Source organism: Alexandromys fortis, unplaced genomic scaffold (assembly GCF_014885135.2).
Source record: "Alexandromys fortis isolate MF-2015 unplaced genomic scaffold, M_Fortis_MF-2015_v1.1 scaffold_152, whole genome shotgun sequence".
In the NCBI taxonomy this organism is placed as follows: domain Eukaryota; kingdom Metazoa; phylum Chordata; class Mammalia; order Rodentia; family Cricetidae; genus Alexandromys; species Alexandromys fortis.
In genome coordinates this window covers 1,380,954-1,407,156 of record NW_026068045.1, presented here as the reverse complement: position 1 = coordinate 1,407,156, position 26,203 = coordinate 1,380,954, and the positions used below count along the sequence as shown (strand labels likewise).

Genomic DNA, 26,203 nt, shown 5'->3' with positions numbered 1-26,203 from the left:
GTACTGGCTTTGTGGGAGCCTAGGCAGTTTGGATGCTCACCTTACTAGACCTGGATGGAGGTGGGTGGTCCTTGGTCTTCCCACAGGGCAGGGAACCCTGATAGCTCTTTGGGCTGACGAGGGAGGGGGACTTGATTGGGGGAGGGGGAGGGAAATGGGAGGCGGTGGCGGGGAAGAGACAGAAATCTTTAATAAATAAATAAATGGAAAAAAAAGGCGTGTGTCACCACTGTCTGGCAGGAGTCTGTTTTGTGACAGTCTTTTCTTGGTGAGACATGGCAAACACAAAATCTTGCCCCAGATGGGGAGCCCACAACAGACCAGAGTATGGATACCACCAAAGTTGAACTTGATAAACCAAAAAGTTTTTTGGAGGTTACTTGCCAGAGCAAAAATGACTCAAAGACAGTTGTATCACTAAAGCCAGCCCTACCGTGGGTGACAGTTCATAAAATCTGGGAACTTTGGGCATCCCAAGAGCCTGCAGCAGCTCAACAAGTTGCAGGGTATCTTTTCCAGGTGGTATTTTTGCCCTAAACCTTTGCTGGGCAGCTGGGTTTCTACTTTCAGGCAGCTTGGCTGGTCTCAGGCTTTGTTGTCACTTGTGTAGGAATGAATGACTCTGAGCAGTCTTTATTGTTTATTCATGTGAGGGAGGGGCCTATTGAATCTATTCAGTTTTGGGGGGAATTCTTGAAGCTATTTTGAGTTATTTACTTTCTGTCTTAAGGAGCTTCCTTGAAAGATGTTTCATTATAGCAGGAAAATGAACACAACAGAGTCCTCAGGGTTCCAAAGAATTTGAGGCTAGAAATCAAATAGCTACGGCATTAAAAAAAATACTCTTCTGGTATCAACAAAAACCAAGAATGTAAAACAACTGACAAAGATTTATCATTTATGCCAACCGGACGCCAGCAGCTGAGCGACTGGGAGAACAGGGTCGCATTTAAAATGATCTAGGCAGCATAAGGAGAGGAAGGCGGTACATTTCTATTACCCATAATGCAGTTCCTGAAGGAATAATTACAGAGACTTTTCAGGTACCCAATGAGTCAGCAGAAAGTTCAGGAGTAAACCACCCTTTTTCTAAGCTAGTTAGCAATAAACCTGAACTATGAGCCAAACATTCTGTAATTAATAAGCCTTTATGTGATTATTTGGGACTGTAAGGCTGGAACAAAAGAAAAGCTTCAACTCCATTTACACACTATAGCCCTGAAGGGATGACTTCTCAGACGGAAGGGTTTCAGCTCTGAGGGGGAAGGTTTCCCTGATGCAAGTGTTAACTGCTCTGAAAGGAAAGTCATCGTGGCAGCTGGAAGGCAAGGGATACCACAAAGTGACACTGCACAGCAAACCTCACACAAGAGATTTATTGGGAAAGACACAAGGTGGCCACCTCTGCTCCTGGGAGAAGCAGCAGGGAACTGGGAAGGAGATGTTAGTGTCCACAAGAAGTCCCGTAAAAGACTACCAGTCACACATGCAGTCAGCAAGGATTTTTTTAAAAAATATTTATTTATTTATTTGTTTGTTTGTTTATTTATTTATTTATGTGTGCAATATTCTTCCTGTGTGTATGCCTGAAGGCCAGAAGAGGGCACCATTACAGATGGTTGTGAGCCACCATGTGGTTGCTGGGAATTGAACTCAGGACCTTTGGAAGAGCAGGCAATGCTCTTAACCTCTGAGCCATCTCTCCAGCTCCAGCAAGGATGTTTAATAAAACATTCTAGCAGGCAGGGGTCAATCATCTGACACTGGCGACCCTGGAGAAGCTCGCAGCCTCCTTGTAAGTGGGATTAGGGGATTCCAGCTGTGGTTAAGAGTACTCTGAAGTGATTGGGTATAGACCCTTACGGGTACAGGAATTGTTTTATGATTGGCTCATGACATCTGGTCGGCAACTGTGGTTGCCGTGTCAGGGATCTATTTGAAAATAGCAAGAACAGCTCCTGCTTGTGACTGGGTAGGACCCTGATTGTCTATCAGACTGGACGTATCTCCTGAGGGTCTGGTTGAAGGCAGACAGGAGTCAACATAGCATGGTGGGGTAATACGATACAGAGGTCTTAGCAAACTGGCCCCTGGGTTAGGGTCAGTGCTGTTATAAGAGGGACAGCTGCTTCAGAGACAGGCTGATATTGGGGTTTGGGGGGAAGGAGTTTCCCAGGGTGGGGATTGGTGAGATTTCAAGTCCTGAGTTTAGGGGGAGCTCGGGGATTGGTGGGATTTAGTGCTCAGGGATTTTACCTGAAAGTGGGCTCAGACCTTGTACCCTACACCTAGGAATCATGACTTCAGCTGAATGTTACACAATCCGGAAACGGTGGTGACTGCCTACATCACTGCCTCTTATCACAATCTGTTACTGCTGAATATCACAGGACAGGAAACTATGACAACGGCAGCTGAGTTTGAAGAAAGGAGTAAAATGTATTATAAAGAGTGAAGGTGCAGCAGAGGGAGACCTTCTGTCTGTTTCTATCAACGGGTCAGTCAGTCATGGTGGTGCAGTCTTTAACCCAGAACTCCGAAGGCAGAGGAAGGAGGATTTCTGTTGCAAGGATCCGCTTGTTCATCCGGCTGCCCAGCACTGAAATAATCACATGGGAACTGTATTAATTAAATCACTGCTTGGCCCATTAGCTCTAGCTTCTTATTGGCTAACTCTTATATTAATTTAACCTATTTCCATTAATCTGTGTATCACCACATTGACGGCTTACCAGCTAAAGTTCCCAGCGTCTGTCTCAGGTGAATCCCTACCATAAGGTTCAAAGCAGTCCCCCCCGCCCATCCCCCACTGTAGGTCCAAAGCAGTCCCCCCGCTATAGATTCTAAGCAGTCCCCCCACTATAGGTCCAATGCAGTTCTCCCCCCCCACCATGCCCCCCCCACTACAAGGTCCAAAGCAATCTCTTTATTCATTAATAGTAATCACAGCATACAGAGGAAATCCCACATCAGATCTCTGTGAGTTTGAAGACAGCCTGGCTTACAAATCAAGTTCCAGGACAGTAGGGCCGTTACACAGAGAAATCCTGTCTCAAAAAAAAAAAAAGACAAAAAACTACTTCATTTAAAAAATTGTGAAGAAGCCACTTGGCAGAAATTCTAGTTCCTCTAGGGTTGGCACTTCCTGAAATTAAAATATGTGCATAAGATTTCACCCAGTGTTCAAGACCGCATTCTGTTTACCAGCTGCACACAAACCCTTTGTGTTAGGAATAAAAGATGGGAGAGCCACCTTCTGAGTGTGCTTGCCTGTTTGACTCGGCAAGGCCACGCACGCACACATTCACGCACGCTTGCACACACTCACCCTCTGACTCGGCAAGGCCACGCACGCACCCTCTGACACACGTACCCTCTGGCTCGGCAAGGCCATGCACCCTCTGGCTCTGCAAGGCCATGCACCCTCTGTAAGTCAGATTCTCTGCCTTGATAAAACACTGGATTGTGTGGTGTAAAATGAGATCTGCTTTAGTTTCCTGGCTCCCTAGACTCAAATAATCACACAGAAGCTTTATTAATTGCAATACTGTTTGGTCGATGGCCTAGGTATATTCCTAGCTAGCTCTTACATCTTAAATGAACCCAGTTCTATTAATCTGTGTATCACCACGAGATTGTGGCTTATGGTAAACCTCTGGCATCTTTCTCCATTGGCAGCTACATGGCATTTTCCTGACTTTACCTTCTTTCTCCCTATATTCAGCTTAGTTTTTCCAGCTAGCTATATTCTGCTCTGCCATAGGCCAAAGGAGCTTCTTTTTTAACCAATGGTAATAAAACATATTCACAGCATACAGAGGTGAATTCCACATCAGTATGGTCATTGTCTGAGAGTCCCAGAGTGCTGGAGTTGGGAGGAAGCCTAGGGCTTACAGAATTGGTGCTATTGCATCATACAACGGTTCCTTCGCAATGCCCTCGTGACTTAAGTCTCAGAGAGACTAGCCATGGACATTTTCTTTCCTTCTTTCTCTCTCTCTTTCTTCCTTCCTTCCTTCCTTCCTTCCTTCCTTCCTTCCTTCCTTCCTTCCTTCCTTCCTTCCTTTCTTCCTTCCTTCCTTTTGAAGCATGGTTTCTCTGTGTAGCTCTAGCTGTCCTGGAACTCACTCCATAGACCAGGCTGACCTCGAACTCAGAGATCTGCTTGCCTCTGCCTCCTGAGTGCTGGGATTAAAGGTGTGCGCCAACACCGCCCAGCTCATGGTATTTCCTTGATTGCTGATTGCTGTGGGAGGGCTCAGCCTACTGTGGGTGGTACTGTGAGGACATGGAAAGTTTTAAGAAACTTTGCTTGATCAGGAGCTGGTTAAGGCACTGGGCTCAAGGACTTTTGCAACATCAAGAACTAGTTGAAGCCGGGCAGTGGTGGCGCACGCCTTTAATCCCAGCACTCGGGAGGCAGAGGCAGGCGGATCTCTGTGAGTTCGAGACCAGCCTGGTCTACAAGAGCTAGTTCCAGGACAGGTTCCAAAACCACAGAGAAACCCTGTCTCGAAAAACAAAAAAAAAAAAAAAAAAAAAAAGAGCTAGTTGAAAACAGGAATCTCTGCAGAAGAATAAACCACGGAGTGCTCCTAGCAGCTAGTCACCTGTCAATTCATTCAAATGTCACCCAGCTTTGTGGTTTAGACAGAAGCAGGGGGAGGGTGGGAGGCATGCACAGAAGCAGAAGTAGTCCATACCCTGTGCTCAGCAAAACCAACCCCCTTGATCCTGAGTAAACCTGGCTTCATGAGTGGAGGCTTTGAGCTCCCAGCTAGCTGGTTTGAATTTTGCGTGCAGAAATAAACCTTGCTTTTGCATTCTGGACTCGACTGGATTCTGGTGGTGGTCTCTCTGGGGGTCTCAACTTGGGCACAACAGTACCATCCCTGGATGGGTGGGCCTGGGTGGTGTAAGAAAGGGAACTGAGCAAGCCATGGGGAGCAAGTTGTTAAGCAGCACTCCTCCATGGTCTCTGATTCAGTTCCTGCCTCCAAGTTCCTGTCTTAAACCTCTGCCCTGGCTTCCCATGTTGATGGAATACATCCAATAAGGAGAAGTAAACTCCAAGTTGCCTTTGGTCGTGGTGTTTATTGCTGCAATAGAAACCTATCACAGTGATCAGGGAGTTTACTGGGGCTGTGTACAGGAACGTGTGTGACTTTGGGCAGCTGAAACACTAAGCCTCCATCCGGCATGGTCAGCAATGTTAGATGGGGCTGCATCAAGGTGATGGGAAATGAAGGAAAAGTCAGACTTCCCTCAGTACCAAGCCAGGTAGATGTTCTTATCAGTATGTGGAGTGTTCTGAGGTTCCTTGTTTTAGGTCCCTAATTTTTCTAATGTCCAGTAAAGCCGCATCCCCAGAGCTGTCTGCCCAATGTGCAGGCAGGTCCCCCAGAGAGCCTCCCCTCCTCCATCATTGTTTTCTGATGCTGCAGCCTCACAGAGTGAGTCCTGAGAGCATCCCTCCTTTCTCTACCTGGATATATTGTATAGTGAAGGCTGACGTTTTCTCTGTTTCTCTTCTTTGCCTCTCCAGGTCCTGGCCTCTTCTCTAGTGTAGATGGCTCTTCAATGCTCTGAGGCTAAAATAAAACAGCCTAGAGAAAAACTGAGAGGCGCCTGTGTCCTCCTGCCCTCTGTGCCTCCGGAAGCTGATAACTGGACATGAGGAGGCCTCACAACTAGAGCCATATTCTGAACTACCCATCCCCCACTCCGCTCCCACCACCCACCAAAGTCCTGCTGTTGGCTGTGTCTGTAGTTTGTTTTGTTGGTTTCTTTGCTCCAGTGATGGGGCTTGGGCCGACCTAGGGCCTTGGACGTGTTAGACCAATGCTGCACCATTGAGCTGCATCTTCAGCTCTTGGCTTTAAAAGAGACAAGGTCTCCTTCTGTCACACAGGGTAACCTTGAACTCTCAGGCCTTCTGGTTTGGCATTCAGAGTTCTGGAATTACAGGCAGGTGTTACTGACACAGGAGTTGAGTTTTCCGGTCCCAATATGGCTGGCACAGGTGTTTTGCCCAGGGACTAGGAAACAGCCCACTCAGTCACCATTTTCTTCCCTGGGTAAGTTGACATGGTGGTTTGAGTAAGAATGGCCCCCATAAGCTCATATGTCTGAATGATTGATCATTTAATTCATTTAAGTGTCACTGTTTGACAGGGATTTTGGAGTAGGTGTGGCCTTGTTGGAGGAAGTGTGTCACTAGGTGTAGGGCTTGGGATTTCTTTCTTTTTATGTATTTATGTATTTATTATGTATACAATATTCTGTCTGTGTGTCTGCCTGCAGGCCAGAAGAGGGCATCAGATCTCATTGCAGATGGTTGTGAGCAGCCATGTGGTTGCTGGGAATTGAACTCAGGACCTTTGGAAGAGGAGACAATGCTTTTAACCACTGAGCCATCTCTCCAGCCCCGGGCTCAAGTCAGGTTCAGTGTCTCTGTCTTCCTGCTGCCTGTGGATCCTGATGTAGAACTCTCAGCTCCTCTCCAGCACCGTGTCTGCTGCTTGCTGTCATGTTTCCCTCATGACGACAATGGGACTAAACCTCTGAACTGTAAGCCACCCAAGTAAATGCTTCCCTTTGTAAGAGTTGCCGTGTCATGGTGTCTCTTCACAGCAATAGAACAGTGACTAAGACATCGAGTTGGTCCTCTTCAAGGGCAACTCCTTTTCCCGTGCTGAAACTCAGATCTCGGTGATGGGATGAAGACCAAGAAGCATGGTGCATATCTGCAATCTCAATACGTGGGAAGCAGATTGACGGGCTACATATCCCAGTCTCAAAAAAGAAAGGGAGGGCTGGCAAGGTGACTCATCAGACAAGGCTCTTGTGGCTAAACTGGGTGATCTGAGTTTCATTCCCTGGCCCCTACACTGCGGAAAGAGAGAACTAACTCTTGAAGGTTGTCATCTGACCTCCAATGTGGGTTGTGGCACGCTTGTGCCCTCCTGGGCACACTTGTGTATGCACACACATACACACACACAAATGAATAAATAAATAAATGTAAAAAGTATTTTTGAAAAGAAAAAGAAGGCCTTGAACTCACAGCAACCCTCTGCCCCCTCCTCAAGTGCTGGGATTACAGGCTTCAGCCACCACACCCAGCTATTTGGCTTTTTTATGGTATGTGACAGGAACACAGAGGTAAAGAGCTGTCCTCTCAGGTCAGACTGGTTGGTCCTGTGGGCTGAGCACCAGAGCAGGTTTCTTGTTTAAGAAAGGAGGAGACTTTGGGCCTTTGTTTCCCACAGACTCCAGGGCTTCAAGAGTGAGGTGGGATGGGGTTCCCCTAGACACGTGGCTCTCCAACTCTGATGTTCAGCAGAGTCACTGGAGTTCTGACTCACTGGGACCAGAACAGGGCCCAAGAACTCGCTGCCACCACAGATTAGTGCTGTGTGACTCTGGCTACACACTGGTGTTGTCTGACAGCACGAGACTGCTCTCGAGCCCTTCAGTGAAAACTCACATGATGAGGTCAAAAGTTGGCGTTTCGCCCCCCCTCCCCCAAGTTCTTCCCCTGACAGGTGGCTCTCACGCACACTCAAGTTTAGGGTGCCAGTTCAGAGTCCCTTCAACTGGAGTAGTACACTCAGGAAGTGCTAGCGTTCAGTGTTCATCATCTGTGGAACACTTCAACAATGTCCTGGTGTTGGGTAGGGGTTCTAGACTATTACCCCTTCTGGTGTTTAGAATGATAATTGCCCCTCGAGGGTCATATACTTGTTTTTTTAAAAAATAATTTATGTGTTTTGCCTGAATGTATGTCTGTGTGAGGAGATCAGATTTTGAAGTTCCAGACAGTCATAGGCTGCCATGTGGGTGCTGGGAATTGAACCTAGGACCTCTGGAAGAGCAGTCAGTGCTCTTAATTGTTAAGCCATTTCTCCAGCTCAAGGCTTATATATTTGAATGCTTGGTTCCCAGTTGGTAGACTGTTGAGAGAAAGATTAAAAGGTGTGGCCTTGTTGGAGAGGCTTTGTCACTGAGAGTGGGCTTTGTGGTTTCAAAAGCCCGCACCAAACACAGTGTCACTCTGTGTGTGTGTGTGGATCAGGATGTCTCTCTCAACCACTTGTCCAGAGCCATGCCTGCCTTTCTGCCGTCACCCTCTCTGCCATGAGGACAACAGACTAAGCCTCTGAAACTTTAAGCAAGCTCCCAGTTAAATGCTTTCTTTTATAAGCGTTGCCTTGGTATGGTGTCTCTAAGATAACCCTCTTGTTCAAGGCTCTCCCACTGACAATTCCAGCAGCAGCCCTTCATGGACTGTCCCAGGAGGCTCTTCCTGGAGCAGGGCCCAGGTCTGACTCTACCGCCTTTCTGCAATCTCTTTGTGACTGGCGCCCCTTCCGGGCTAGGCTTCCCTTCTCTAGAGCTGACCACATCAGTTCCTTTATGCCCTCCTCTGTCTACCTCCCAGCCTACCTCAGATGTGTTGTTGACTGGATCCAGACCTTGAAAGAGAATTAGGAGAAAGAGTCAGGATTCTGGTGGGTTCTCCCGCAAGTTCCATGACGCCTCTGTCTGTCTTCCCCTGGTCCAGCCTGTCTTCTCCTTTCTGAAGACAGGCTCTTCTGGGATGTTCTGTCATCTGATATGTGCAGACTGCTTGGTGGGAGTTTGGCAAAAATTCAGATCACAATCTTCAGATAGTGATGCAGTGTAAAACACTGAAGTTGTTTTTATTGAGACAGGGACTCTTGTAGCCCAGGCTGACACTGACTTCATTGTACGGCTGAAAATGACCTCCAGCTTCCAGCTTCTACCTCCCAAGTGCGGGGATTCCAGGTGTGTGTCACCGTACCTGGTGTATTCACTGCTGGAGATCACGTGTGTCACGGTAACTGGTGTATTTGGTGTTAGAGATCATGTGTGTCACGGTACCTGGTGTATTCGGTGCTGGAGATCATGTGTGTCACTGTACCTGATGTATTCGGTGCGGGAGATCGAGTGTGTCACCGTACCTGGTGTATTTGGTGTTGAAGAGCATGTGTGTCACAGTACCTGGTATATTCGGTGCTGGAGAGCGTGTGTGTCACGGTACCTGGTGTATTCGGTGCTGGAGAGTAAACCCAGGGTTCCATGCATTCTAGGCAAATGCTCTACCAACTGCAGTACATCCTGAGCTCCAGTTCATTTTTTGAGTCTTACTGTGTGGTCTGGCTGTCCTGGAACTCACTATGTATACTGGGCTGGCCTTGAACTCACAGAAATCCTCCTGCCTCTTCCTCCCAAGTGCTGGAACTAAAGATGTGGGTCACCATACCCAGATTAATTATTTCTTTATTTATTATGTACATACATACCAGAAATGGGCACCAGATCTCATTGTACATGGTTGTGAGCCACCGTGTGGGTGCTGGGAATTGACTTCTGGAAGAGCAGCCAGTGCTCTTAACCTCCAAGCCATCATTCCAGCTCCCAAATAATTAATTGTTTCTTGATGATTAAGTTTTACACTTGTGAAAAGTCAGGATTTGGTATTTTATTTTTTGGGAGGGGCAGCATCTCACTGTATAACCTGTGTGGACTTTCTGTGCTTACTCTGGCCGCCTCAGCCTGTGGAGCATCTCACTATATAACCTATGTGGACTTTCTGTGCTTACTCTGGCCGCCTTAGCCTCCAGAGCGTCAGGATTACAGGTGGGCACCACTGTGCAGTGCAGGGGTTTTTATTTTTTTCTCCTATTCGTTTGTTTTGCTTTTTGAGGCAGGGTTTCTCTGTGTTACAGCCCTGGCTGTCTTGGAACTTGCTCTTGTAGACCAGGCTGGCCTTGAACCCACAGAGATCTACCTGCCTCTGCCTCCCGAGTTCTGGGATTAAAGGTCTGTGCCATCACTGCCCTTTTCTCCTGTTCTTGACAGTGAGAAGAATAATGTTTCATACAAATTTATCTGGTTGAGAAAAAATAAGTGAAGCTGGGCATGGTGGTATAGGACTGTAAGCCCAGCTCTCGGGGGCTGAGACAGGAGGTTGCACAAGGTTTTTGCTACTGTTTTGATTTTTTGAGACAGATTATCTCTGTGTGGTCTTGGCTGTTCTGAAGCTTGCTGTGTAGACTATGTTGGTCTTGAAATTACACCTGATCCTTAGAGATTTATTATTATTATATTGTGTATGTGTAAGAGCATCCAATCTCTATAACTGGAGTTATAGCCAGTGAAGCCACTGGCCTGGGCTACATGTGGAATTCCTCTCTGTATGTTGTGAATATGTTTTATTACCATTGGTTAATAAAGAAACACCTTTATCCTATGGCAGGGCAGAATAGAACTAGGCAGAAAAACTAAACTGAATACAAGGAGAAAGAAGGTGGAGTCAGGGAGATGCCATGTAGTTGCTAAAGAAGAAAGATGCCAGAACTTACTGGTAGGCCACAGCCTTGTGGTGATACACAGATTAAAAGAAATGGGCTAATTTAAGATGTAAGAGGTGTGATTTTTCGGGTCTGGGAGGCTGGGAAACAATCAAGCAGTCTCCACTTACACTACAGGGTGAAGTTCTGTCTCAAGCTGAAACAAACAAATTGCAAAAGAAGGTGGTGAAATAGTCACGGCGCAGAGGTTAAGAGCACTGGCTGCTCTTCCAGAGGAACTTGGTTCAATTCCCAGCACCCACATGACGGCTCACAACTGTCTGTAACTCCAGTTCCAGGGAATCTGACACCCTCACTCAGACACACATGCGGGGAAGACACCAATGCACATGAAACAAATAAAATCATTAAAAAGAAGAATTATGAGAAAGAGAGAGAGCATGCACAGTCCGAGTCAAGGACATGAGGTACACCAGCTACTGTAACTGTAGGCCTAGGGTAGAGGCGTTGGGAGACCTCCAGGTGCCTAGACCCTGTAGAGAAAATGAGATGGATATTATATATGGTGGATGCATATGCACCCTTCAAGGCAGCCACCTCATCTGGGTGTCTCAAACAATAGGAACTGAGAAACAGATCTCACAAGCCCTCTGTGAGAGCCAGGCTGCCGAGGGAAGTCTCAGAGTAGGCAACCGTGGCCCTGGATGTCTCCCACAGAGGCCGAGGTCGGTTCTCAGGCTAGTCTGATGCCTTTGGTGCCACCATCTGCTCAGACCTCGGCTCCTGCATCACACAGGTCTTCCTGCCTCCACAGCCCTTGCCAGGCCTTCAGTAGGGCCTGATAAGTTTTACAATGCTCCTGTCCCAGGTCGTGTGTAAGAAACATTTCTATATTTGCTTGTCCTCGTTCCAGAGGACACAGAGGTTCGTGAAAACACCACCTTTTATCCTGGCTTTGAGTAGGAGAATTAAGAATTCAAGGTCACCGAAAGCCCCCAAACAAGCTTTAACAGAGGCTAACGTGGCAGCCCTCTCGAGAGGAATGACACTGGATTCATATGTAATAGGTATTTGTGATGGTATTGTTTGGACAGTGTCATAGTGGCTGCTGATTTGGGTGAGACTGAAGTCGGGTTCATCCACACAGAAGAGATGAGCTTCCTGGCATGGCCTTTTTGCTGTTCTCACAGGAGAGGGCTAGGGTAGAAAAGGAACCCCCTTCTCCCAGATCTCAAGCACAGGCATTGCTTCCTTGGACCAGAGTGCCAGGTTAGGAAGGGCGGTCTGTCGCTGACTTTATAGCACAGTGTGTCCACTCACCACCCTCAATGGGCCTTGCGCTGCCAAGATCCCCAAGGTCTAGCACAGACACGACACAGCAGGCTCTCAACATGTGTTTGCTGAATGAAGGAAAGTTCTTCTTTTGCCTAAGTCTGCTTAAGAACTGCCTTAGCTGGCATGTTGCTATAACAATCCTATAACCCCAGCACTTGGGGGACTAAAGCAGGAAGATTCCCTCTAGTTTGAGGCCCTCTTGGGCTGCTTAGTGAGACTCTGTTTCGAAAAACAAACAAAAAGTAACCCAGGGGTGATGTCATGTGCCTATAATCCTAGTCCTGGGGAAGTGGAGGCAAGCAGATCGTAGGTCTCCCTCCACTAAACAGCAAGTTCAAAGCCAGTATGAGTTACATGAGACCTCAAAAAAAAAAAAAAAAATGGAGGCAAGGAGTGTGTTTTCAGAAAATGCCTAGCCTAGACCCACATGGGGACAGAGTCGCAGGCACCTGCTTTTTCCTTGGGCTTCAGAGTGTTGCCCCTAGTGATCCATTTGCTGACCTTGCGTAGTAGCCAATCAGATTAAAGTAATCACCACATCTGTTGAATGCTTGCTAACGTGCCAGCAATCTATACAGATTACTTGGACTCCTTGTAGGAAATGTTACTATTCTCACAGGCGAGGAAACTGGAGCCTAAAGAGCAGTCAGTAAACTGCCTGAGATCACACAGTACAGATATGAGGAAGGGAGGGAAGGGGGGAGGGGAGAGGGAGGGAGGGGGGAGGGAGGGAGGCTGTGTGACTGTAGCTTTGCTGATCTTTCTTTCTTGTCCCCTAAGTACACTGGTGATGGCCAATGAGATGAATAGGGACAGCAGCTCTAGGACCCTGAACAAGGCAGCAGGGAGAGGAAGGATGTGCCCTTGTGGAGAGCTTACAGGGTCAGCACTGAGTTACTTAGTGACCTCAGACTCTTGATTCCCCACGGACAACCTGCCTAGGCCCGGTCAGGACAGGCAGGAGACATCAGTTCCCCTTGGCTCTTTAAACGTTTGGCTGTCGTTGGAAGCCAGAGATGGAAAGTAAGAGATTAGCAAACCCCAAGACTAGACAGAACGGGCTGCTGATTGCATCTGCCCTCAGAGGCCTGTGACTGAGAAAGGCATGAGGGCTGAAGTTCATCACTTCACAGGGTCGTAGGAGGGAGGACCAAGGGCAAGAGCCAGGGCTGGGCCTCTCCTAGGTAGCACACTGGCAGGGGAGTCTCAGGGAAGGCCTTAGGGGTCTCGCTCTATTGGGCTAGAAAGGATGATAACTGGTATCTGTCACACATTGTTAATATACCCAGGTCACACCTCAAAAGTCTCATGTGCTGCCCATATCCTGGCCCAGCTCTCCTGCCCTTCCAAGGGACTTCTAAAGCCCTTCCCGATTTAGTGACTGAAGCACTAACACCCGCTGGGCAGGGGCTTCCAGCACCCAGCCTGTTACATCCCTGTACCAGAGCCTCTGCTTATAGCTCCAGGACTGGGAGCTTGGAACAACCCAAGCAAGTGCTGACCCCAAGCAGGGCTCAGGGGATAGGAGGTGACCTGGGGGGGGGGGGGTCCCATAGATGCTGAGCCATTATCTAAAGGCTGTTCCTGAAAACAACCTATGTGCTGACTGAGGAGTGATGGGAAGTCTCTGAACGGAGCCCACATGTTCCAGATGAGAGCCGTGCCACCAGAGCTGACCTCTGACCTTTCATGTGCCTGGCTGGACCCTTGCCAGGAAACTGGACACCTAGAATCCAGGTGTTCTCCAGAGTCCACACAAGGGTATGATGGAGGCCCAAGTCCCTGATGGGACAGTGGAGGAACTGGACAAGGAAGCAGTGAAGAAAGGACAAGGCCCCTGTGGACGGCAGGTGTCCGCACCCACAGTGCCAGCATCTCTGTCTGCTAGAGTCCTTCAGGGACCCAGCACCCAGTGACTAGCAGCCCCTTCCATGACTCTGTGGGCTCTGTGGCCCCTGTTTTTGGAGCCACAATCTCAGCTCAGCACTCAAGTGGTAGAGGCAGGGGCTTCTGAGAGGGGCCATCGGTTTAGCTGCCCAGCCAGGCAAAGAAAGTTCTCAGAGGAGTCTGATAGTCTAGTGTTAGCCAGGACCCCAGGGGGCAGCTCTGTAGGAAGGGACCCCTTCCCAGACTTCCATCTCCCAGGGAATTCAGATTGGAGGGGGACAGCAAGGGTCCCCCTGCTGGGACTCAAGTGGCTTGTTAGTCCTCCAAGCCTAGAGAGCTCTGTCTCACCGCCACTCTCCAGATGGGGGAGTCAAATAGCCCTTACTTTTTCCGTCTTTCGTGCTAACTTTGGGGGGACCCGGTAGGACCTTTAAGGGATGCTAATACCTTGGGTGCCACTCTCTAACGCCAGGTTTGAGGAGACACCTCCCACCACCGTTCTGGCATCTGGGGCACAGTTTGTGGGAAGCTCACACCTCACCTGGGCCTCAGCAGGACCACGGGAAACAGGATCTGACCTGCACGGTGAGTCTTTGCCAGCCTCAAGCTGAGGGGTGGGGCTCTCCTAGGAGCAACACGGCCTCCGCCGGGCGGGGCCTCCCTTTGCAGCTGCAGGAGTCGGTTTGGCAGGCCCAGCAGTGCTGGAGTTTGGGACAGAACTGCACCCATGGCCCGCACTCCTCGCCACCGGCGCCTGGTCCTGCCGTTGCTGTGCCTGCTCTTCCAGGGCGCCACCGCCCTCCTCTTTGCGGTCTTTGTCCGCTACAACCACGAAACCGACGCTGCCCTGTGGCACTGGGGCAACCACAGTAAAGTGGACAACGAGTTTTACTTTCGCTACCCAAGTGAGTGAGGGTGAGGGTGTGGGAAGCAGAGACTCTAAGCCCTGGGTATGTTGGGAAGGGCGCTTGAATGAGGGAGTACTCCTTCCACCGAGGTGACAACCAGGGCTTTAAAATAGTCCCTTCCTCTAGTGTCTGTCTTGTTCCCGGCACGCGCTCTCTCTCAGGCTGAGGAAGGGTCAGGCTCAGGGTCACATAGTAAGGGGAGCTGAAGTTTCAACCCCCTTGTAAATAGGCTCCATGTTAATCAGTGTTTCGTCTCACCTTCCATTGGAGCTAATTCGACTTTGTCTAGGAGTCCAGCTTGACTACAGGAAAGAGAAGCCTGCTGAGATTGACAGGCAGGGCGCTAGAGAGGACAACACTGGGCAGGCTCACCAGGGCCAAGGCCAGCATGAAGCGGGTGGGGGACCCTTGGCAGGGTCTAAGCTGGCTGTGATGTGCCTGTTATCACCCACCACAGGTCCAACAGCGAGAACGGGGTGTAGACACCATAAACTCCTCGACCAATGGCCATTGGCCTCTTAACAAGGTTCCGGATGGGGCGTTAAGTCACAGATGGAGACAGGGCATCTCCCTCAAGCTGGGTATCTGGAACCAAACATACCACCCTCTCACGAGGGCCCAAGTCAACCTTATTTAATTCCAGTTACCCATCCAGGTATCAGGAAGAAGCTGGGTGTGGCGGCTCCTGCCTGTAATCTCAGCACTCAGGTGTGGAGGCAGGAAGATCTGGAGTTCAGGGTTAGCCTTGGCTATACAGTGAGTTTGAGACCAGCCTGGGCTGCACAAAATCCTGTCTCAACAAACAAAACAAAACAAAAAAGGAACCGTTCGTGCACGCTTTTAATCCCAGCACTTGGGAGGCAGAGGCAGGCAGATCTCTGAGTTCAGGGCTAGCCTGGTCTACAGAGTGAGTTCCAGGACAGCCAGGGCTAAACAGAGAAACCCTGTCTGGCAAAACAAAACAAAACAAACAAAAAAGGAAAAAGAAAAATATCTCAGTTTGAAGGACATTCAGATAAGGTCTGGGGTATGAGAGCCCTCCCCCAATAAAACAATGAGGCTATTACCACCCACTTTCTACAGCTGAGCTGGTGGCAGGCTGTCTCCACCTCACTCTGCCCTGGCCTTAGCTCTGGGGACATAGAGGATTGAGGGAGATTTTGAAACACCAGACCCCTAACCACCCACCGCACCTACCTCTCCACGGTTCATTCCCAAGTGTGTCAGGGAACCAGCAACCAGGCCACAGAAGCTGGTATTCAAACAAAAGCCCTAAAACTGACCATAGAGACTGGGAGCTGGGAGGAAATGGGTCAGAGAAGTGAGGGAGGTGAGCTTTGGTTTCCTGTCTAAGCTGGCCAGGAGCAGTTTCACTTGGGGCCTCCAAATGCACCTGTTTGTTCCAAATCCCTCCGTGACTCCCCTCTTACCACTGCGGTAGTGCTGGGCTCTCCGCCCCAAGAGGGCAGCCAGAGGATCAAGACAGAGTGAGCGCCTATCTGCCCTGGTGTCAATTTCTGTGGACTTTGGCCCTGCTGTTTGGGGAAAGCTAAGCAGGAGGGAGATGTGAGGTCCCTGAAGCCTGGGCTTTGATGAGCCGAGTCCTGTCCGTCCCTGTGTCCAGAGTAAAAGGTCAAGGCCAGAGGGCGGGGAGAAACAGCCTTTGACAGGGAAGATGAAAGGGTTGTGTGGTGGTTGGCCATGGCCCCTGGCCCCGTGGCTGCGGGCATGCTCACTCTCAGAGGCCGTCTGTAGATGGCAGATGTCCCCCAAGACAGGACAGGATGGGCCCTCAGATTCTATGGTCTACCTCTCTAGAGCCATCTTAGGGGAGATGGAGATTGGGCCTGTGACCTGCCCTCGGAGGATCTGGACTCTTTTCCGGAAGCTGGGGTGGAAGAGGCTCGGAGATGGCAGCTCCCACTCCCCTCCGCCTCATATCTGCCTTTTATAGAGGAGGCACCTGAGGCTTAGAGAGACCTCAGGTCGTGTGCCCAAGGTCATGAGGTCAGCTGCACCGGGTGCTGACACGGCAGCCCTAACGGTAGCCGTGCCCTAGTCTTGCCCTGGGAGGTAGGACTGGTGTGGTAGCCCGGAGGATTTGGGGTTTTATTTGTTCTACCCTGTTTTGTTGTTTTGTTTTGTGACGGGGTCACATGGCCCAGGCTGGCCTCAAACTCATTGTGTAGTCCAGTCTGGCCTTGACCTCCTCATCTTCCTGCCTCCACCTCTTACAGGGCAGAATTACAAGTGTGTGCCACCATGCCTGGCTGGGATTGAGTTTTTGGTGCAAACAGTAGCATTTAAAACAAGCTCAGAGCAGTTAGGAGAAGTTCCTGCATGAATGGGCTTTGAAACATGCCATCCAGCCCCCTTGGTTTCTTGCTGTCCTTGGACAAGAACAAAAAGAGTTCCTCTTGGATGTTTGAGCAAGACAAAAGGCAGAGAAGTCTGAAAGATTGTAAGCTAGCCCAATTGTGGTAGCACACTCCTTCAATCCCAGCACTCAGGAGGCAGTGGCAGGCAGATCTCTGTGAGTTTGAGGCCCAGCCTGGTCTACAGAGTGAATTGCAGGACAGTCAGAGCTACATAGTAAGACCCTGTCTTGGGGGGAAAAAGGCTGGGGGGCTCCTGAGTTCTAAGTGTGCCTCTCCTTTCTATTGTGTGTATGATCTGGGTCACCCTGAGGAGGGGACAACATGCGCTGGACACCCAGGGTTGCAGGAACGAGCAAGGCATTGCTAGTATCTGTTTCAGCTCACACATGCAGACAGCTCTGAACCGGCTTCTCTCGAGGCTCCTGCTTGCATCCCAAAGTTCAGTAGCAGCCTTCGGCCTCTTGAGATCAAACAACACAGAACACGAGCTTGAGAACCTGCTTCTTCCTATGAGAAATTCAAGGTCATCCATGATAAAAATGTATATAAGTTGAATATCATTATGAAAGTCCTTGGAGTCAGAAGTGTTTTGGTTTGGGGAGTGTTTATGTATGCATAATGAAATCCCTTGAGGAAGGCAGTCAAGCCTAGACAAGCAATCCACAGCCGGCCCACACTTACCCTATACAAACAGCCTGAAGGTGATTGCCTGCAATGTGTTCAGTAAGCCTGCATTTCGGGTAAAGCCCATTGGATGAGACCCTGGGTGGGTGTGGAATTTTCCACTATAGCATCACACTGATGCCTGAAAGCTTTCTGATTCTGGAGAGTTTGGGGTTCCCCATTTGCACAGTGGGCGTGCATAAGGAAAGACACGCGGGAAGATGAGGTGCATCATCTGAAGTGAGGATTGCGTGAGAGCGTGGACGTGTGAGAGCGTGGACGCGTGACATCACCACAGCTCCGGCTCCCAAGTGGCCAAGGAGAAAGGTCAATCTGAGAGTCTGTGTTCTCACCAGCAGGCTGAATCTCCAGTCTGACTCCGCCCTGAGAGCGGGAACTGACTTCTTGGTGGGAACTGTACCCTGGGCCCCATCCACAGATGCTCAGACATCTATTGCTCACAAGCGAGAGACAGACATCTTCTCATCCCTAGCGCAATTTCTCATGTGGAATGTGAAAGGAAGGAGGATTTAGGGTGATGTCCCTTGTCCCCAGGCGTTTGCAGAAAGGGAACCCCCACAGGCTTTCTGCTGGTGGGTTTTGTTTCTGCTTGTTCACGTTTGTTTGTTTGTCTTATTCTGTAGCCATGGCTGTCCGGAAACTAACTCACTAGACCAGGCTGGACTTGAACTCAGAAAGATCAGGGGCTGGAATAAAGGGTGTGTGCCACCACACCTGGTCTTGTTCACGATCTTTTGAGAGGGGCTCTTACTCCCTAGGCTGACCTTGAACTTGGGGCAGTCCTCCGTGTCTCAAGTGTCCATCATGTCCAACCACTCACCTCGTTTGAAGACTATGCTGCTGTTGCAGTCCAGCGGGACTGAACTAGGCGATTCTCCCCCTCCCCTGTCACTGTGGAGTGCCCGGATTATAGCTGCGCTTACCATATCCAGCCTTTTACATGGGTTCTGGGATCATCAGCCTTGCCTGTGTGGCTAATGCTTTTGCCTGCTATTCGTCTCCCAGCCCCTTTAATGCTGATTCTATATAGCTAATCACTCAACAAGCTAATCACTTGTATACTTCTTATTCTCAGTATTACTCTGTATTATGAAGAAAGCAAGAGAAAAGGCCCAAGCCTTTCGGTCCAGAAGTCCACCATATGCTCAACAGTTCAGGAACACAGGCCATGTGTGGTCCCATGCTGTGAGCCCAGCTCTTGGGCAGCTGAGGCAGGAGGCCCAGAGTCTGAGGACAGCCAGACTACTCAGTGTGAGCCTGTCTCAACAGAGCAAATGTGATGTACAACGCAAAAAATTCAACATATAGAAATAAACAAACAGGAAGTCAGTCGTCACACCTGAGGACACCTGCGAGACACAGGTTCCAGGTTCTGCCACTGCACGCACGCCACAGCAGTCTGCCCTCTCCCTTCAGTTCCCGTGCGGGTGGGCTTAGTCCCTGTTAACAATTCGAAGCCATTTCCTAAGCTGTTTTTATTCTATTCTCAAAATAGGGAGGTATAGACTTGGAAAGATGAGAGATGGAAGTTAGACATCAAGAAGGGCTTCCTTGTGGCTCGGGAGATGGCTCAGTAGGTAAAGTGTTTGCTGTGCAAGCTTTAGGACCGGAGTTCAGATCCTCAGCACACAAGTAAAAATCAGGTTAGCAGCATTCACTCATGATCTAAGGATAGAGAGGGACAGACCCCAGGGCTTGCTGGCCGTCCACTCTGTCACGTTGGTGAGGTCCAGGCTTGCTGAAGGATCCTATCTCATTGCAAGGCAGAGCATGGTGGAGGGAAACATGACACCTACCTCTCTATACACACATGTATATGTGTGCATACATATACATGAGAACATGTACACACTACACACAGGGAGAAGGAAAGTGTGTGTAGAGGAGACAGGGCTGCAGCAGCAGAGAGTAGTGACTGAGCTTCCTGTTCAGGTGAGCAAATGGGTCAGGGAGGAGGAGAGCCAATGCTGTAGCAGGAAGTCTAGCTCTTCCCTCGAGCACAGATGGCAAGGGTGGCCTAGCCCTGTTGCTCCAGGCTGGACCTTTGTTCCAGCTGCTCAGGGGTCGGACGTGGGGGAATTTACAGGCATGGTGCTGCTTCAAGGCAGTCTTGACTACAGGTCTGTGTTGGCTGGTGGGTGTGACTGGAGCAGGCCTCACGATTCTGCCTCTTCCTCCCTCCGGCCCCTCCCCTGTGCACCCGCAGGCTTCCAGGATGTGCATGCCATGGTCTTCGTAGGTTTTGGCTTTCTCATGGTCTTCCTGCAGCGCTATGGCTTCAGCAGCGTGGGTTTTACCTTTCTCGTGGCCACCTTCACCCTGCAGTGGGCCACGCTGGTCCAAGGCTTCCTTCACTCCTTTCACGGCGGCCACATCCACGTTAGTGTGGAGAGGTGGGCAACAGTACGCCCCTGGCCCCCCAAAGGCCCTGCTCCCCAGAGGGTTCTCCAGGCCACTGTCTGTTCTCCCAGAGGACTGACAGCCAACGAAAAATGGCACCTCCTACCTCCTACTTCTTCTCCTCTCCAAGGGTGGGTGGCACCCCCTGATACCCAGGAGAGGTCTGTCCTCACCGTGCCCCACCGTGCCCCTCACCTTCCTGTCCCCCTGCCTCTCCCACCCTGTGTAACTGCAGTTTAATCAATGCTGACTTCTGTGCGGGTGCGGTGCTCATCTCTTTCGGGGCTGTTCTGGGCAAGACGGGGCCAGCGCAGCTGCTGCTCATGGCCCTACTGGAGACGGTGCTGTTTAGTGTCAACGAGTTCGTACTGCTCAGCCTCCTGGGGGTGAGTCTGCCCGGAGGAGGTGCCACCCACCCGGGTGTTGGTCAGCCTGAGAGGAGGATGGGTGAGGGCAAGGCTGCCTCACAACCCCTGTCTTTCCCAGGTGAGAGATGCTGGGGGGTCCATGACCATTCACACATTTGGGGCCTACTTCGGGCTGTTCCTCTCACGGGTCCTCTACAGATCCCAGCTGGAGAAGAGCAGGCACCGCCAGAGCTCTGTCTACCGTTCTGACCTCTTTGCCATGATTGGTGAGACCTGCTGAGGTGAAGTGGCGTGAGGAAGGATTCCTGCACTGTCAGACGGCCTTTGAGTCCTTCCTACTTGCTTTTGGGGGGCCTGAAATCCATGCTTATCACTGCCCCTAACTTACAACTCAATGCTGGGGTACACAGGAGCCCACACCAGGCGCTGAGGCCTTTCAAATCTACCTCAGTCCTGCTTGACTCCTCCCTGTCTCTGCAGCCCACATGTGTGAAGCCAGACCCATCACCCACCGTACAGTCCTTTTTCTCTTGTGCCTCTGCCAGGTCTGGTCACCTGCGCTTGAGCAGGGAGGTAGAGCCCTGGACCACCCCGGGAACAGTAGGGCCTGTTTGCCCCAGGTTCCCCCTCAGGTGGCACACTGCCCTCTCCGCCCTCACAGCTTGCCATCCGGAGCCCGTGTTTCGTGTGGAGTGTTGTTAACAGTCCTTGCCTTCTCTACCCTGGGCACAGGACACTGAGAAGGTCCTCATCTTGAGGCAGTATTAGGACTTTGAGCCAAAGTGAAGGAGCCCGCAAAGTCCCTGCTTCTTCTTCCCTCTCTGAGCTTAGTCAGAAGGCTTAGGAGCAGGGCTGGGTGGTGGTGGTGTACATCTTTGACTCCAGAGGCAGAGGCAGGTGGATCTCTGAGTTCGAGGCCCAGCCTGGACTACAATGGGAATTCCAGGACAGTCAGGGCTACACAGAGAAATCCTGTCTCAAAAAAAAAAAGCAGTCTGTGTGTGTTGGGGACGGAAGCCGGAGTGCAGCATGGGCTAGGCCCCATGCTGAGCAGTCAGACCTAGCGGCCCATGAGACAAGCATTTATAGGCATCATTCCCTCAACTCTCATCATAGAAAGATTTTTTTTTTTTCATAACAATTCCAGGAACCAGCAAGGAAATTCCAGGCTGCATAATTTCTCTGCAGTGCAGCGCCCCCTGGTGACGAGGGCCACTTACTACTAGATGCTCACTGTGGCTACCCACTGTTTAGGGACCATCTTCCTGTGGATTTTCTGGCCCAGCTTCAACTCTGCGCCCACAGCGCTCGGGGATGGGCAGCATCGGACAGCACTGAACACGTACTACTCGCTCACCGCAAGCACCCTCAGCACGTTTGCCTTGTCAGCCCTTGTCAGTGGGGAAGGCCGACTGGACATGGTAGGGGGAAGCAGACGGGCAACCTGTAAAGGGAAGAGGGGAATGAGAGCTGGCGAGTCCAGTAGCCAGATGACAGCAGAGGCCACTGGAATGGGTGGGGCTGGAATGGGGGCGGGTGTGATGATCTGAAAAGATACCTTGCCCTTTTTTTGTCCCCGTAGGTCCACATCCAAAATGCAGCACTGGCTGGAGGGGTCGTGGTGGGGACGTCAAGCGAAATGATGCTGACACCCTTTGGGGCTGTGGCAGCTGGCTTCCTGGCTGGGACTGTCTCCACCTTGGGGTACAAGTTCTTTACGGTAGGTTGCTTCTCAGGACCTGGGGAGAAGAAGCATTTGAGGGAAGGGGCCTGCACCAGGGGCATGGGATCCCTAGCCCTTCTGCTACCTCCCCCACCAGGTTCTGGGTAGGGGTAGGTGGACTGCCCACAGCTGATTACCCAACTTGTCCTCCAGCCTGTCCTTGAGTTCAGATTCAAAATACAAGACACGTGTGGTGTCCACAACCTCCATGGGATGCCAGGGCTGCTGGGGGCCCTCCTGGGAGTCCTGGTGACTTGGCTGGCCACCCACGAGGCTTATGGAGATGGGTGAGACTATACTAACCTCCCTGGAATGACCTCCCTTCTCCTCTGAGAGCCAAGAAAAAAAAATGCCCATCTGTTCTCATGTACCCATTTGGCTATTCTCCCACCATATGGTGAGAGCCAAGGACCTGCCCAGGCCTGGCCTCCTGGTCAGTGAAGTGGATGGTCACAGAGAAAACAATTTCAAGAGCATTGAGCATTCCTTCAGGACCAGTAAGCGATAATGAGCCCTGGGATCTACAATTCACACTGTGAGCTTGGAGTAGGCAGGCAAAAGGGACCTTGGACTGGGTTCTGGAAGGTACGTGGGGTTGGGTAGCTTAGGAAAGGAGGTCAAAAGTGAGGCCTGGCCGGACAAAGTCCTCGGAGAGACAGTGGGGATCCCTGGACACCCTCTGGCTGCCGGCACCTACATGCCACAGTGACCAGCCTTGGCTGCCAGCTCATCTTTCCCTATTGGTCTCCTTTCAGCCTGCAGAATGTATTTCCGCTCATAGCCGCCGGCCAGCGCAGCGCCACATCTCAGGCTGTTTATCAACTCTTTGGGATGTTTGTCACACTGGTGTCTGCCGCTGTGGGGGGCAGCCTTGCAGGTGAGTGGGTTTCGTGGGCAGGGTGGTGGGTGAGAGGCCCAAGAACAGGCGCGCAGGAGGAAGAGCAAGGGATACCGCGCACTTCGTGCGGTCCTCTCGGAACACCTGCCTGCGCTAGCAAAGGCGCAGCAAAGGTGCTGGTGGGAGATTGCACCTTCCAGGGGGAAAGGACGGCCGGTCCCTTGGTTATGGGGTCTGACGTTCCTGTGCTGCTCCCTTGTGCCACTAGAGGGCAGTCCAACCCTAGCTGCTGGGAAGGGGCCAGTTCAACCTCCTCCTCTAGATAGCAGCAGACAGAAAGGAGGCTAAGCCCACCCTGGACCAGAGCACAAAGCCTTCCGCAGAAGCTGTCTGTTCACTGGCTTAGGTCAGAGTCCCTCCTGACAACTGGCTTTAAGAACAAAATCCCAGCACTTAAGAGGCAGAGGCAGAGGCAGAGGTAGGTGGATTTCTGAGTTCAAGGTCAGCCTGGTGGGCTACAGAGTGAGTTCCAGGACAGCCAGAGCTACACAGATAAACCCTGTCTAAAAAAAAAAAAAAAAAAAAAAAAAAAACAAGAATCAAAAACAACAAAAATGAACAAAGTGTGATGGAACATCCCTAGCCTCCCATATATACGCTCTTCCTGAAAACTTCGCTCTCCACAGTCCAGCTTTCCAAGTCACATTTTATGCAGTAAACTTCCTCTGGGTCCCTCCCATGTGGGCCACAAAAAGATCACAGCTATGCTTCACGATAGAACCCCAATAGGACCGTGAACGCGAGCAGATTCCTTTAATTTCACCAGCTGCCTTCTTTGTGGGTAATTCGGGCGGGGGGGGGGGGGAGCCACCTTGCAGGGCTACACCTTCTCAGAAAGGGGGCACTCTGCAGCCCTTATCAACCTGTGCTCCTAGGTGGCGACCTCCCCCTCGGGTAGGGACTGGGGAACCTTACATATCCTTCCCTATGGCAACCAGGGCTCCTGCTGAGGCTGCCCTTCCTGGATTCCCCTCCAGACTCCCAATGCTTCGAAGACCAGGTTTACTGGGAGGTGAGACACGGGCTTCTCCCCATAGGGCATCCTCGGCTGCCTGCCCTTACCTCTGGGCTGCCACTCCCTCTTTCCTTCACCCCTCCCTGCCTTGCAGGTGCCCGGAGAGCAGGAGGCTGAGGTCCAGAGGCCTCTGCAGTCTGAGGAGACCCAGGCTTAATTGCTGCCAACATTACACTGTCTTCAGAGAGGATGGCTTCTGCTGGCATGACAGTGTCTGTCTTCAGAGAGGATGGCTTCTGCCGGCATGACACTGTCCTTGGAGAAGACAATAGCTCTGCCAAGAGGCCCTTCTCAGCCCTTGTTACTATTTTACAGGGAGGTCTAGACCCAGAAGGGGCTTACCACCTCTAGGTGGATCCCCATTAGCTTGCTCCTGTAGTCATAATAGGCCCAAGTCAGCCCTAGATGACGGCTACCCCACTGGCCAGTGTTACCCCGTCCCAGTGATACCTGAACCAGGCCCACTCTGGGTGTGAGACTGGATGATAAACACCACCATCACCAAGACCCCGATACCTTCCATTTGTCTCTTTCCTTTACTCCTGAGGCCAAGTTCTTGAGGCAATCAAAGATCTTAGTGTTGACAAAGTCTCCTCAGGTCCACATGCTCCTGGATATATGTCCCGGAGAGTTCCACCCTCTCCAGTGGAGCGTCAGTGTCAGAAAGTCTGTGCTTGTTTTAGCCAGCTAATGCTGCCCCCAAATCCTTCCTGGTCCTTCCTTAACTGCTGCTGCCCTGGCCCTCAGCTGAGTTCGCTTCTGAGCAGAGTAGAAAAAGGCCCAAGAAGTGCATCAGAAGGAGTGTCCTACCACAAAATCTCAGAGCCAGAGGCAACTGATGCCAGTTCACAGTCCTGTCCTGAGTCTGTGGATCAGGATCAGAAAGGTGGATGAGGAAGGCGCCTGGAATCCCGGTAGCCTAAACCATTTGACCACAAGAGGGCACTCTAAAACCAGCAGAAGAAGATGCCAGCCCCAGGTCTCACCTAGGTCCCTTGCAACCTAACCTTCCTAGCTGCCACAGCCTTCTCTGAGCTCCACCCCTTCTGTGTGTCAGATGATGTCAGAAATTCCATATCTCACCCACTCACAGGGACTTTCCCCCCCCACATCAGGAGGGACTGGGACCCCTCTTCCTTCTCTCACTTGGCCTACTAGTGGGCTTCTGGCAATCACAGACACATCTACCTCCAAACTAAGGTCCTTCCGAGCTAGGAAGCCAAAGGGAAAGAAGTATCCTGGAGCCCAGCCTCTGAGAACGGCAGAGTTGCCCAGGGTTCACCTGGGCTCTCTGGGTTCAGGTGGAGATGCTAGCCAGGGAGCTATCCTCTTGTTCCCTCAACCTTCTCCCTTCATAGAACCCTGCCCATTGTTGGGTGAGGATCCCAGGACTGAAGCAGAAAGCTCTTAAGTCACTGTGGAAAAGCAGCTCGGATGGGTGATGGCCAGCCAGCTGGCCTGGCCTGGCCTGGCCTGGCCTGCCCTGCCCCCGTTGCTGCCCAGGCTTTCCTGTGAACATTTTCAGTCTCTACTGCTGGTTTGTTCTAAACTGCAACCAAGCCTTTTCTTCAGGCCTGAAATAAATGGGCTCTTCCGGCTCTGAGAGAAGGTCATCTCAATCCTGGAGAAGGGAAATGTGAGTCCTTCTTCAGTTAGGGCAGTCGCTCTGTCACTAGCCCCAGGGTGGCCTGACAAAAGGTCACTGTGAAGAGAGACAAGGTGAGGATGCTCATGACCTACGACATCACCAGTCACTGCCACAGAGTCCGGTGTGCAGGATGACACAGACTCCACCGCCAGCCCTGGTGTTCTGGCTCTGCTGTTCCGCGCACTCCACCGGGGCCTACCTCTTTAAAACTACACTTTCGTTTTCTCCGCGTGTTTTCTTTCCCCATATGCCTTCAATGCAGAGGCATGTGGTGGGCCCTGCACCGTGTCCATTTGGTCCATTGGAGATCCCAGTGAAGGCCTGAGAGCACAGGAAAGACAGGTCTCTCCGGAGCCCTCTCTCTAGCCAGGAGCCCCCAGACCTCATCATCACTGGTCCCCCTGTTCAGAATGGGTCAGCAGATGCCAAGGACTGGGGCATGTCATTACTCAGGACAATAAGAGTTCTGCGTCTCAGGCCCAGGGGACGCTTGCCTGCTCGTGAACTCTGTCCAGCCCCTGTGCCTGAGCCCTGGGAACAATGTTGGACCCTCACCTCCTGCCTCCTTCTGGAGACTACACTGAGGAGCAGGCAGGCTGTAGGGGAGATGAGGCCAGCG

The 26,203-nt window shown here is 51.1% G+C and overlaps 1 protein-coding gene across 5 annotated transcripts; it reads left to right on the top strand.

Moving 5' to 3' along the window:
* Positions 1-14,225: 14,225 nt before the first annotated feature.
* On the top strand, positions 14,226-25,809 carry Rhbg (Rh family B glycoprotein). Of its 5 annotated transcripts, XM_050166441.1 has the most exons (10): positions 14,231-14,467; positions 19,739-19,925; positions 20,168-20,318; positions 20,419-20,566; positions 21,555-21,721; positions 21,883-22,020; positions 22,177-22,310; positions 22,779-22,900; positions 23,860-23,933; positions 24,031-25,809. In XM_050166441.1, the coding sequence occupies exons 1-10, from the start codon at positions 14,290-14,292 to the stop codon at positions 24,091-24,093; spliced, it is 1,362 nt and encodes a 453-aa protein (XP_050022398.1). In that variant the 5' UTR covers positions 14,231-14,289; the 3' UTR covers positions 24,094-25,809. The 5 variants fall into 5 exon arrangements, 4 of the variants coding, with proteins under 4 accessions (XP_050022399.1, XP_050022401.1, XP_050022400.1 ...); XM_050166442.1 differs by lacking the exon at positions 22,177-22,310 and having other exon boundaries at positions 14,226-14,467; positions 23,797-23,933; XM_050166444.1 differs by lacking the exon at positions 22,177-22,310 and having other exon boundaries at positions 14,229-14,467.
* The last annotated feature ends 394 nt before the right edge of the window (positions 25,810-26,203 follow it).